This window comes from Canis aureus, chromosome 25 (genome assembly GCF_053574225.1).
Source record: "Canis aureus isolate CA01 chromosome 25, VMU_Caureus_v.1.0, whole genome shotgun sequence".
Taxonomy (NCBI): domain Eukaryota; kingdom Metazoa; phylum Chordata; class Mammalia; order Carnivora; family Canidae; genus Canis; species Canis aureus.
This window is the reverse complement of record NC_135635.1, coordinates 27153925-27167924: the sequence shown is the minus strand read 5'-3', so window position 1 is coordinate 27167924 and position 14000 is coordinate 27153925. Positions and strand designations below refer to the sequence as shown.

The following is a 14000-nucleotide window of genomic DNA, read 5'->3' as shown; positions in this document are numbered from 1 at the left end:
CCTTTTTCCATGACCATGGCTCCTGCCTCTCCACAGCACCTGGGACCTTTTTCTCCCCTAAACCCCATCTCTGCACTTCCTCCTTCTTTGATGTGACTTCTTCTCTCCCTTTAGCTGTGGAGTGTGCTCTGTTAGTCTTCAGGCCATTTTCTGGGGAGTATTTAGGATGTTTGATAGTTGGATTCATGGAATGAGATGAACCAAGGGTTTCCTCTTCTGCCACCATCTTCCTCTCCTCCCCCCAAAAACTTCTTATGTGGTGCTGTGTTCTTTTTCTCATGAGTCTCTGGAATTAGAATAGGTCCTTTTTCCTCCTTTTAGCTTCCAAGTGATTCTTGCCACATCCTCCCCACCAACTCCAAATTTCTTGTCATTAGACCCTAACCCTCAACTGTAAAAACTCAACTTTACTTCACTGCTGCAATCAGACCTACCTTGAATTACATTCCTCATTTCCAATGAGTAGTTCTTCTCTCACATTTCAACAACACTCCTGTCTTGAATCATGGTTATTTTTAATAAAACCAAAAATGAAATTTCAAACTCCACAAGTCCAAAATTTAACTCTTAAAGACTGACCTACCCAGTCTTCTCATCTGAGTTGCTTTCTTCTCATATGACACATATAATCATTCAGGAAATCATATTAGTCTTCAAAATATCTTTAGGCAGTCTTTCAATTAACTGCTTTATTTTCTGTGCAGCTACTAATTTTTTTGGTGATATTTGAATTTGCAACTCAGAGGCTCCTACCTATATTCCAGGCTCCTTGTGACTGCATTCTAGATTATGCCCTCTTCTGCTCTTCTATCTTGGAGGAATTCACATTCCCTTTATATTACGCATATATAACCATAGTATATTGACATCCACTTTTTCCACCCTCCCTCCTTGTAATCTCCTCACCATTATGTAAATATATTATGTTTTATGTATTGACTATTATTTAAGTGGAATGGAGAATAAGGAGAGAAAATAAGGATTAGGTAAATATGGTTGCTTATTCTGCTCCCTTGAACCAGAAACCCCACATCATCAATAGGGTCTCTTGTCTTTTAAATTCATTCATCCTTTTATTGTATCCATAAATGACAAAATAATAATATGAGTAGATTTATTTTTATTTTTTTATTTTTTTAGTAGATTTAGTTTTAAATGTGTATCTTGAATTTTATTAACCCAGTTTCATAACAGAAGCTACTTTTTTAAAGCATCATTCTTTAAGATGACTTATGGAAAATTAGTATTTGTGTTCTAACTTTGGACATCATAGGTAGGATAAACATTGGTCTCAGAAGGTCTCCTGAATTTGGGACAATGTTCCTTTGACAATATCTGACACTACAGCCTTAAGGACTAGTATTTTTCTAATATTATCCTTTCATCCTTTGACTGAACACTTGTTTTTCACAGAGAGTTTAGTCACCAGGTTTGAATTGCTAAAAAAAAAAAAAAAATCCAACAATCTTTGCTACATATTTTTAATAACCTGACTCAGTTTCTCAGTGTTCTGAACAAAATGAGCAAATATATGACTTGAGTAATAAAGCTGGGAACAAGATGAGAGAAAGTGATGGCATATTAATGAGTAATCTATTTTAAAACATTCATGTCTGGAAGGAATAGGAGAAGTTAAAGAACAATTCCTAGAATTAGAAAATGTGGGCCTCTCTCACATAAAAGTGATAAATTTGAATAAAATACTTAAATATTCATGTAAGCCAGGTAAGAATTTCATTCTCTAAATAACCCCAATATCAAAGCAGAAATTCAATGGAATTAAATAGATTTTCATAATAGAAAATTTTTAGAATCATTTGGAAAAGGAAATGTGGGAAATATACCCTAATTTCACATGACTTAAAAGAGAAATTGTTATTTCCACATAAAAATAAAGCTAGTTCTAATCTCCTGTTTTGAAGGTTGTTATAAATGTCCCTCTGAGGAATATCTCAAATGCCATTGATGTCTCAGAAATACCATCAATGAACATTTCTTTATCTTGAGTAAAAAACAAAACAAAACAACACCAAAATTTGAGGTTCATAAACAAGAAAAAGTTACCCCCTGTATCCCTATTGATTTTAAAAACAATTAAGTTGTAGTGTATTCTCCAACTCTGGGAAGCATGATATAATAAGGCATTACAGTTTAGTTTTTAATTCACCATCATTCAAAACTTTGGAATTTTGGTGCATATCTTTGCAATCGTTTTCCTTTCCTGTAACCTTTGCCTCTATAAGTACAGTTCCTGAAGAGGCATTTTCACCAGGTAGAAGACGCTTCTTCAACATAATTAGGATTAAAAAGGCTGGAATATAGCTTGTTCCTCTTAGAGCTGCTGGCAAGCCAAGGTAGATGTATCTATCAAAAAAATGTTAAAATATATTAAATCTATATAATAATTAAAATATATTAAATAATAAAGTGTAGTGAGTACGTTAGTTTTGCGTATCTTTAATTTTTAGTATTTCATTCCCATGAAGATTACAGCAGATAATTATAATTGTTTTGCATGTCAATTTTATATAAGTGAACTCACTTATTAATTCTAATGTTTGTTAAATGTTGTTTGGAATTTTTCATCGAGAAAACTCACACTTCTTTTCTTTTCTTCTAATCTTTTGGGTTTTAAAAATCTTTTTACATTGAATTGAACCTCTAAGTGTAAGGCTGAGGGACATCTGGGTGCCTCAGTTGGTTAAGGGACTGCTTCCTGCCTTCTGCTCAGGTCAGGATTCTGGAGTTGTGGGATTGCATCCCACATCTGGCTTCCTGCTCAGTGGGGAGCCTGCTTCTCCCTCTGCCCCTCTCCAGCTCATGCTCAAGCATGCACACTCTCATGCTCTCAAATAAATAAAATCTTTAAAAATATATATATAATACTGATAGTGAGCAGGTTTTTTCTAGTATCTAATAAAAATGCTTTCAAAGAAATCCCCATCAATTGTGATTTCTACTCTGTGGGGTTTTTTTTGTTTTGTTTTTGATAACCTTAATTACTTTAAGAAAACTCTTCTTCTATCCTGAGCTTGCTCAAAGTTTAAATATGAATAAGTAAAGTATCACCAAATTATTTTTCTGCATAGCAGAATATTCAAGATTTTACCCCCTTTATTGTGTTAATAAGGTATATTAGATTGATAAATTTTTCTCATACTGAACCATCCTTGCATGCCTAATATAAATTCTATGAGTGAGTTTTTATATATTAGATTTGATTTGCTAATTTTTTATTTAGAATTTTTGCATGCATATTTATAAGTAAAATCAGCCTGTATTTTTTCCTTCTACTGAAGTTGTCTAATGCAAATATCAAGACTGTACTAGTTTTGTAAATCAAGAAATTTTCCCCTTTTTTCCCATTTCTTGGAATGACTTGTATTATGTAGAAATCATCAGTTCATTGAAGGTTTATAAAACTTGTCTTAGGGATGCCTGGGTGGCTCAGTGGTTGGGCATCTGCCTTCAGCTCAGGGTGTGATCACGGGATCTCCATTGGTCCTTATCTGGCTCCCTATGGGGAGCCTGCTTCTCCCTCTGCCGGTGTCTGCCTCTGTCTCTCTGTGTTGCTCATGAATAAATAAATCTTAAAAAAAAAAAAGAATCTGGACGTGGTGCCTTTAGGGATGGGAACTTTTGACTGATTAACATTTTTAAATAGCTATGAAAATATTCATGTTTTCTATGTATTTACAGTAAAATTTGGTAATATACACTCATCTTGAAAACCATCTATTTAATGTTTCTGAATTGTGTGACTAAAATCCCTAAGTATTTGTATTTACATTTCCTTGTTTATTCTCAATAGTATTTATTCGTATCTCCTCTCTATTTGCCTTTTCAGATTATTGTTATTATTATTATATTTTAATCTTTTCAAAAAATAGTGTTTTATTTGTATTGTACCTCTATGGTGTATAGTCCATTTATTAATTTCTGCATCTTTTTAAATTTTTTACTTCTAAAATTTTATTATGAAACACTTTTAAAATACAGAATAAAAGGTTTGTACTTCAAAATGATTAAATTTTGCCATTTTTGTTTGAGACCAATTCAAAAGAAAATACTAATACATTGAAATTCCCTGTATACCCCTATGATATGACCTTTTAGCCCTTTCTAGATGTAAGACTATGTTGAATGTTACGGATTTTGTTCCTAGTTTATTTTTATAGTTTTACAAGGTGCGTATGTTTATATTCATAACATATACAATTACTTTATACGTTTTTACATTTAAAATAATTGGAATAGCACTATATATTTTATTCTGAAAATGTGTTTGTTAGCCCTTCATTTTATAACTATGCTCATACAAAAAAAAATAAAACTATGCTCATACAGTTCTTCTTTCTCTTTCTTTCTTTCTTTCTTTCTTTCTTTCTTTCTTTCTTTCTTTCTCTTTCTTTCTTCTTCTTTTAAGATTTCATTTATTTATTCATAACAGACACAGAGAGAGAGAGGCAGAGACATAGGCAAAGGGAGAAGCAGGTTCCCTGCAAGGGACCTGATCTGGACTCAATTCCAGACCCCAGGATTATGTCCTGAGCCAAAGGCAGATGCTCAACCGCTGAGCCACCCAGGCATCCCTACTTTATTTATTTTTAACTATTGCACCACACTTCAATGTGTGAATATACCACAATTTATTAATCAATTCCCTATTGGACACTTGTTTTAACATTTTCTAATATCAATAATACTGCAATAAGTCTCCTTTTAATGTAAACAAGAGTTTCTCTAAAATATGTCTCAGGGTTGTAGAGTACACAGCTTAATAGATATTGCCCAAAAGTTTTCATTAGTTTTTATATATTAACAACATTCTTTATTGTTTACAATGTCTTCTGTTATCAAGAAAATTTAAAAGTTTATAGTCACATTTGCTCATTTTTAAAAAAATTTATTCATGAGAGAGAGAGAGAGGCAGAGAGAGAAGCAGGCTCCATGCAGGGAGCCAGACGTGGGACTCGATACCCGCTCTCCAGGATCACGCCCTGGGCTGAAGGCGGCGCTAAACCGCTGAGCCACCCGGGCTGCCCACATTTACTCATTTCTTGCTATATGGTTTGTGGTTTTGTTTTAACTCAAACACAAAGCAATAAGGATCAAAGATATTAGGTTCTATTGTTGCTGGTGACCTATCTGCTATTGACCTAATTGTCATTTCTTTGTAAGCCACATATTTATTTCTCTGTAATTTATGGGTTTTTTTCCTTTACCTTGAATATTTGTAATTTTGCTCTTATATGTCCATTTATATCTATTCTACTATACATTTTAAGTTCACCTGTGGGGATGCCTAGGTGGCTCAGAGGTTGAGCATCTGCCTTTAGCTCAGGGAGTGATCCTGGACTCCTGGGATTGAGTCCCACATTGGGCTCCCTGCATGGAGTCTGCTTCTCTCTCTGCTTATGTCTCTGACTCTCTCTCTCTGTCTCTCATGAATAAATAAAATCTTAAAAAAAATAAAAAGTTCACCTTTGATATGAAAATTTATGTCTCAAATTCTAGGAAATTTTATGCCATTAATTCTTTAATTTACATCTGACATTTCCTCAATTCTCTTTCTAGAATTTTTTTTGAAGTGTATGCTTTAATTGTTAACTGATCTTTAATATTATCTAGGCATTCATTTTTGTTGAATCACTTCAGATTATTGATTTAATCACTTCAGATTATTGATTATTGATTTATTGATAGATTTTAAAATCTTGATTTAGATTTTTTTTTCTAGATAAATTCTTCTGTGCTCTCTTTCAGTTCACTAATTCTCATGTTAACTATATTAACTTGAAATGTATTGCATATTTAAGATTCTTTTGTTATCTCAATGATATACGTTTAATCTCTAATCTTCCCAAGAGTTCTTTTTGATATTCTTATTTCTGCTTGCTTTTTCTTACAATTTCTGGTTCATTTTTAATGGATATTATACCATTTACTTATTATTCTTAATCTTTTTGAGCTGATTAAGCACACTTATTTTAAAGTCTTTGTCAAACTCCTACATTATATTAAATTTGATCTGGAATTAAGTATGTTTCAATTGGTAATTTAAGTGCTTATCTTTTTTTGCCAGTAGAATTATTCAAGTGTTTTTAAGTTTTAGCTTGCAAAACTAAACAATTTTGAGTATTTTGTTGTTGTTGCTGATTGTTCTGACTTTCTTTCTCTGTATTTATTCTTTCAAAATCTCTTTTACAATGACGTTTGTATTTGTTTTCTAGGGCTGCTATAACAAAGCACCACAAAATTGATGGCTTAAAACAAAATAAAGTTGTTCTCACAATTCTGGAGGCTAGAAACCCGAAGTCAAGATGTTGGCATGGCTAGGCTTCTTCTGTAGGCTCCAGGAAAGAATCCTTTCTTGACGCTTCCTAGCTGTTGGTAATTGCCAGCAATCCTTAGCATTCCTTGATTTGTAGATGCAATACTGCAATCTCTACCTCTGTCTCTACATAGCATCTTCCTGTGTATGTGTCCCTTTGCATCTTTTCCTCTTATAAGGACACAGGTGATTGGATTTACAGCCCACATAATCCAGTATGACCTCATCTTAATTTCACTAATTCAAAGACTTATTTCCAAATAAAATCATATGCTGAGATCATGGGTAGATGTGAAATTTTGATGGACACCATTCAATTCAATCCAAGAGTGATGAATACCACCTCATGAATTAAAGCATTCAATCTGGATCTGATCTCTTGACTTCCTAAAAGTATTTTATTTTCTTTTTGGAAACTGATCACCTAGAAACCACTGCACATTTCTAGGTTTAAAGGCTTTGCATTTAGGCTTTGCTCTCAGCTCTGTTTATTTCTTTATGTTTATTCTTTATGTTTCTGTTCAATTTCTAGTTCAGGAAAACTAGATATGCTAGATAACGTTTTTATTATCTTTGAACCCAGATATATCCCTTCGGAATATAAAAATTATATTGTATCTACTGTTCTTATTTGAAATAGGAAATATATCAGTACATAACTTATCAAATTATTTATCAGGGTTTTATTTACTTTATTTGAAGTTACATTGTCCTTTTCCTTAATTCTGAGTTCACTAATTTTCAGTCTTTTTAAAAACATATATACATTTAAAGGCCTAAATACACATTTGAGTACTGGCGTAGCTTTGTCCCACAAGTTTTCCTATGACAGGAGTTCTAGTCATTTTATTATTCGTATTAGAACTTATTCTTTGACCTATGAGTAATTTCAAATGTGAGGCTTTGGCAAAATTTTATCATGGGTTTCTAACTGCATTACATTATGGACAGAAAATAGTGGTTATATATATATTATCAACACTTTTTTTTAACTTTGTGGCATTGGACTTAGTTGTAATAAATGCTTCTTATAGGCCTGAGAAAAATATATATTCTCTTGGTTGGGCTTTTTAAAATTGTTATATATTAGATAACTCTTGTACAATTTGGTGGTTCAAAATTTTCTCTATCATCAATGATTTTTTTGTCTATATTTTCTATTCACCTGTTTGGAAAGTGTGTTGAAATTTTCCACTCTGATTTAGATTTCTTGTAATTTGTAAATTTTTTGTTTTATATATTCAAGATTATGTTAATAGATATACATGGGTTGATGGCTGTTACATATTATTGATAAAATGTTTCTTTGGGGGATCCCTGGGTGGCACAGTGGTTTGGTGCCTGCCTTTGGCCCAGGGCACGACCCTGGAGACCCGGGATTGAATCTCACGTTGGGCTCCCAGTGCATGGAGCCTGCTTCTCCCTCTGCCTATGTCTCTGCCTCTCTCTCTTTCTCTCTCTGTGACTATCATAAAAAAAAAAAAATGTTTCTTTGATTACTAAGTAACATTCTTCTTTATTAATCATTTTTCATTATTTATTTATTTATTTATTTATTTATTTATTTATTTATTTATTTTTAAAGTAGGATCCATGCCCAGAATGGAACCCAATGCAGGGTTTGAACTCACAACCCTGAGAACAAGACCTGAGCTGAAATCAAGAGTTGGAACTTAACTGACTGAGCCAACCAGGTGCCCCAATCCTTTTCAATTTAAATTCTATTTTGTCTCACAGTCATTAATATAACCACAGAAATTTGATTTTAATATATGTCTGGTATATCTTTTCTGACCTTCATCTTTAGCCTTTCTTCATATTATATTTTGTAGGCAGTGTCTTACAAATAGCATATAGCTAGAATTTTGAAAACATTGAAATTCATGTGAAGTCATTATCTTTTTAAGAAGCAAATTCATTTGCTTTACATTTATTGTGAAACTTGGTATACTTAGGCTTATATTTTCAAATTATTTTGTGTGTTTTTATTTTCCTATTTCTTACTTCCATTTAATTTTCCTTAATCTTTTTCTTCTTTTCTATTGGCGTCAAGTAAATATAAGTGGCCATCCTTTTAGCCTTACATTTTTGGCAAAATTTAAAGTTAATCAGCATTTCTGTTCTTAAGAACTATAAAAGACTCCTAGATTTTACCTGGATTTTAAGCTAACAGGCTAGCCTGCCACAGTTGCATGGATACTGGTTCAAGATACAAGACTTCCATGTCAGAGACAAAGGACTTTTTTACTCACAGTACAGAAATCAGCAAAAGCTGCGAGTTCAGGCTGGTTTTCCTTAATCTTCAAGTCCCAAAGGAATCCCATGGTGAAAGACCTATGTGGACCTTGTGCACACAATGGGTTTGGATCACAGCTGAGAAATCCTGAGTTTAGGAAATCCCATTCTTTTAAATGGGCTACAAGCAAATCTGCCAACCTTTGACCTAGAGAGAGTTATTATTTTTATCATCCTAGACAGCAAACTCTAGAGATAGGAAAACATCATCTATATCTTCCAAGGTCATTTACTATTCAAACGTCCTTGAAAAGATAGTTCAAAAAAAAGCCTCTGCTAACAAGGTATGCAGAAATGTAAGAGACCCATGGAGAACTGTCTACTAACAATATCCACCTCCTGTTTCTACACAATATTTATATGTGGTGAATTTTCTCATGAGTACACTACTTTATCGGCCACTCCAATTAATCTGACTGATAGAGGATGGTACCAAATATAATTATTTTGTCTGAAATAGCATTTAATTAAGGCTACTATCAAAATGAATCTTGGCAGCAGGTTGAGGCCAATCTACACTAGTGATCCTCAGGGTTTTTCGACTGTGAATCAAACCCATTGCATACACAGTATGTGCTTGGGCCCACCTTCACATTACCCCTGTAGAGCTATAGGGGAACAGAGAACTGATGAAAACATGAATCTCATGTTGTCTGCTCTCTTCACAGTTCTCCACATATATCATTTTACTAATCAAGATAAGAAATGTGTGGGAAATATCAGAAAGGGAGACAGAACATAAAGACTCCTAACTCTGGGAAACGATCTAGGGGTGGTGGAAGGGGAGGAGGGCGGGGGGTGGGGGTGAATGGGTGACGGGCACTGAGGGGGGCACTTGACGGGATGAGCACTGGGTGTTATTCTGTATGTTGGTAAATTGAACACCAATAAAAAAATAATTTATTTAAAAAAAAAGATAAGACCTTAGAATGTTTTAAACAATGCTAAATTGTTTTTTAGTAAATGAATTTTTGTACTGCTTCGTCAGGAGAAATTAATACAAATTTAAACAAAATTCAGGTTTCCAAATGAAAAAGAATATGAAAATAGAGCAAAATGGAAGCATTTCGTTAAAAAACACATTAATATTATCTTGAGTTTTGTTTAAAATCAGACTTATATTAACAAAAGAATAAGCCTTTATGAAGACTATTGTGTCAGCAAAATTTAATGGAGGAAAAATATCATTTTGAAAAATAGAGGTAGATGTGAAAGGAAGTAAAGATTCAGGCTAGTAAGGTATAAAAATGAGGTAAGATGAAATGGGAATGCTTTAGAGAGTAATTTAATTTAGATAGGTAGTTTATATACAGCTATTACTTTCAATAATGTATTGATTGCAACCAATTTAGCAAAGATCACTTAAAAAGGCAAGTCATCCATGCTTATATTTAACAAGTACTTTGAGTATAGTGAGAATATAAGATTCTATGTATAAATGAGTAATAAATATATAGTATTAGCATATATTCTGGAAACACAGTCAAAGGTAGTCTGTGTACCTGACAAAGAAAATGCTATACATGAATAGTGCCACTTTATGTACAGGCTGTGCTTAGAAAGTAATTCTTTAAAAAATTTATTATCTTTACCTGAAGTTGGTAGAATCATATATCCTGCATGCCCCTGACTCACCACATTTCAACATTCCCCAATGTAAACATGTAGAATCCACTAAAGCTCCAAAATAAATAGGTGCAGGAATTCCAGCTACAATTAAAGAAGGGAGAAAGAAAAATCCATCAACAAGGTAAGAATTAAAGCACATTATTTTGTTTGAAAACATTTTAATTTTCTCTATTTGTAGAACAAATAAAGTTTAACAAAATATGAATAAAATGATTTAAATTTATTTTTAGAAATCAGAAGTTACTTTTACTATAAAGTTTCCAAATTATAAAGGATAAGTAATGTGATGGATAAATGCAACATAAACATTATTGATATAGAAAAACATTGAATTAATGATTCTTTATATTTTTCCTGCATTTTTCTGGACCAATCACATGTACATTTTACTTTAACAAAGCATTTTGTTGTTGTTGTTCATTTGCTTTTCAAATCTTCTAATAGATAAAAAGTAGAATTAAGTTCAGATAGATCTTTTTTAAGTAAAAGGGGGAAGTTCTCTATTTCTTCTTGTACCTCATTCTCATACAAATTACAAAGTGCTATAAGCAGAAGGGATATTTGCTAGACTGTTACTTCAAGAGTGTGATTTAATTTTCTTAGTATTTAATAATGTTTTGATATGATGTTGGAAAAATTACTATTTTTACCAAATACTCTTGTGCAAAATGTATGTAACCCCACACCAAGAGACTTCTCTTCAGGCTTGATACACCTAAAAAGAAAAGGTAAATTCATAAATAAAATAAAAGTAGAGCTTTAAACTTTGTCATGGTTTCATGGTTTCTTTAAAAACTATATGCAAGTAACACACTGGGGACCAGATTTTTTTTTTTTTTTTTTTTTTTTGCATGCTCAGGTCTTGGTTATCCAAGGTCTAATTATTCAGCCTATAGCCTACACAGGACCTCTACTTCTGGTCCTTGGCATTTACCCATCATTTTTGCTCATTCATTTCTATCAGAGAGTTATCAAAGAAGAAAGTATGTCATATCAATTTCTACCCCAATATCCACTTATTGAAGTGGTAGTTCTTGATTAAATCTTTAGCCTAAAACAAAAATGATGCAACCCTAGCTGTATTTAACTTATTTATGTTGACAAAATACAGAAAAGCTGAGAATGTATATAATTTAAGGCAGAAAGAGACTAAAAATTTTCAAAGGGATGTGGTCAAGAAATCCAAAGCAAATATATTTTAAATGATTTGGTATCATTTCAAGAGTCACACAGAAATCTCCATTCTCTCCAAAAATTCCCCCACTTTTGCACTGTTGCTTGAAATTCCTATAGAAATGAAGACTGTAATTCCCCACTGGACTTTTTTTGTGTCCCACTCCAGCATCAGCATGATTAGCTATATAAAAATTATAATTTTTAATTATAGTTCCACTATATTCCCTTCCTTTCCCTGATTAATTCAAAGCTGAGAAAATAAAAGCAGCTTTCTTCACAAAAGCATGCAATACATTTTTAGCATGTCAATAAAATGACAGTACATTTTCTCAATGTAAGTGTTTTAGTATAAAATTTGAAAAAATCTCATAAGTTGATCTAGACATTATCTTCCTGATGCATAGGTTATTTAGACAACATCAATGATTTTACTTAGAAGTTAAGAAAAGCCAGAAAGACCTATCATGATCCTCTTGGTCCCATGGTTTCCATTTAATACAGAGAATAGGGCATTTCAACTTTACTGAAGAATTTTTTCTTTCCCATTTATCTCTCACAGAAGCATGAAATACTATAGTGAAGAAATTATTTAACTGTTTAAGCAGTTTAAACTGTTCTATGAACTTTATCATTGATAGTCATTGATAATAATGTCAATGTCTAGAATCCAAGAATCAGAAAAATTAGCATACAAATCATGAGAAAATGCTGAGAAAAATTGAAATCATTTTTCAGGTTGGCAGAATAGCATTGATGTTTCACCCTCTACCATCATGGTAGGAGATCCCGGAGAGATTCCGCAAAAATAGAAACACAAGTAATACTAATAAAAATCCAGTGGTTAACGTCCACCATATGACCCTGGCAAGTGATGGGGGAAGATAATAGAGATGTGAAGAGAGCCTGATTAGATACTTATTTTATTAGGGGGTAGATATTAATACTGAAAAGTTTTGAAAGTAAAACATTAATGTGGTTAAGAATTTCAATAATCAGGTTAACTATTTGAACTGCTTTCAAAGAAGCAGAACATCCAATATATACAGTAGTTCCCCCTTATCTATGGTTTCACTTTCTATGCTTTGCATTAACCCACAGTCAACTAGAGTCCAGAAGCAGATGGTCCACCTGCTGGCATATCATTGGAAGATCAAAAGCAGCTGAATACTACAATCCCTGTATCACAATGCCTACTTCATTCAACTTCTTTCATCTCATCATGTAGGCATTTTATCATCTCATATCATTACAAGAAGAAAAAGGGTAAGTATAGTGCAATGAGATATTTTTATAGAGTGAGAGAGACCACATGCACTTAACTTTCATTAAAGTATATTGTTTCAATTGTTCCATTTTATTATTAGTTATTGTTGTTAATCTGTTGCTGTGTCACATTTGTAAATTAGACTATATCATAGCTATGTATATATAGGAAAAAATATAATATGTGTAGGGTTTGGTACTATCCCTGGTTTCAGAACTAAGAAATGAAATATAATTCCTTGAAAGAAATAACTAAAAGATAAAGAAGAGAATTAAGTGACGCTAATAACAGAAGTATAATGATCAAAAGCACATTTGCATCCTATAATATAGTCTCTAAATACATAAATTTAAAAACTGACAGTATTATAGGGGGAAATGCATCAACAATATTTAAAGATTTTAACACCTATGTCTGAAAAACTGATGAGTTACATTTACAAAATTTTGGTAACACAATGATTTACTGCAATCCAAGAGATATGGGAACTGTAAACCCCAAATGCAGAAGTAACTCATTCTTTTCAGAAACTCATGAAATACTTAAAAAATGCACTAGACCCCAATGAAAGCTTCAATATCCCATCTCCCCAACCTGTTATCTTTCATATCATGTTCTCTGAATATAAAAATCAATAACAATAATAAAAGAATAAGTATAGAAAGTTCTTATAGATGTGATATATATTATATAACACATTAATAAATAAACTTTGGTCTAGCGGGGCAAATAATAAAAGAAACCACAAAATAGTTAGAAATAAACCTCACAGAAAATGCTAGTTGAGGCATAGCTAAAGTAATACTTGAAACGAAATGTATAGCCTTATACAGTACAGAATGAAAATAGTGATCTAAGTATTAAACTCAAATCATTGGATAAAGAACTACAGAGCAAGTCTAAAAGCAAAAAAAAAATTAAGAAGAGCAGAAATACATGAAATAAAGATTAACAAAACTAAAACCTGATTATTTTTAAAATATTTTATTTATTTATTCATGAGAGACACAGAAAGAGAGAGAGGCAGAGACATAGGCAGAGGAGAAGTAGGCTTCATGCAGGAAACCCAGTGTGGAACTCGATCCTGGGACTCGAGGATCACAGCTTGAGCCAAAGGCAGATGCTCAACCATTGAGCCACCCAGGCTTCCCTAAAACCTGATTCTTCAAAAGAAGAAAAATAGAAAAGCCTCTGCAACAATGATCAATAAAAAATAAAAAAGAGGAAATAAGCAAAACACCTAATAAAACAGGGAAAACCTTTCAGATACATCAGAGTATCAGAATGATAAAATAATATTAT

General features: G+C 32.5%; 1 protein-coding gene across 8 annotated transcripts in view; it reads right to left on the bottom strand.

Moving 5' to 3' along the window:
* Nucleotides 1–1465: 1465 nt before the first annotated feature.
* The window catches only part of SLCO1A2 (solute carrier organic anion transporter family member 1A2), a 124840-nt gene continuing 112305 nt past the window's right edge, over nt 1466–14000 (bottom strand). For all 8 annotated transcript variants that reach the window (XM_077870837.1, XM_077870832.1, XM_077870838.1 and 5 more), the window contains 3 exons: nt 10909–10973; nt 10222–10339; nt 1466–2364 (listed from right to left, as the gene is read on the bottom strand). In XM_077870837.1, the coding sequence (XP_077726963.1) occupies nt 2145–2364; nt 10222–10339; nt 10909–10973 (403 nt within the window). In that variant the 3' untranslated portion in view covers nt 1466–2144. The remainder of the gene's footprint in view (nt 2365–10221; nt 10340–10908; nt 10974–14000) is intronic.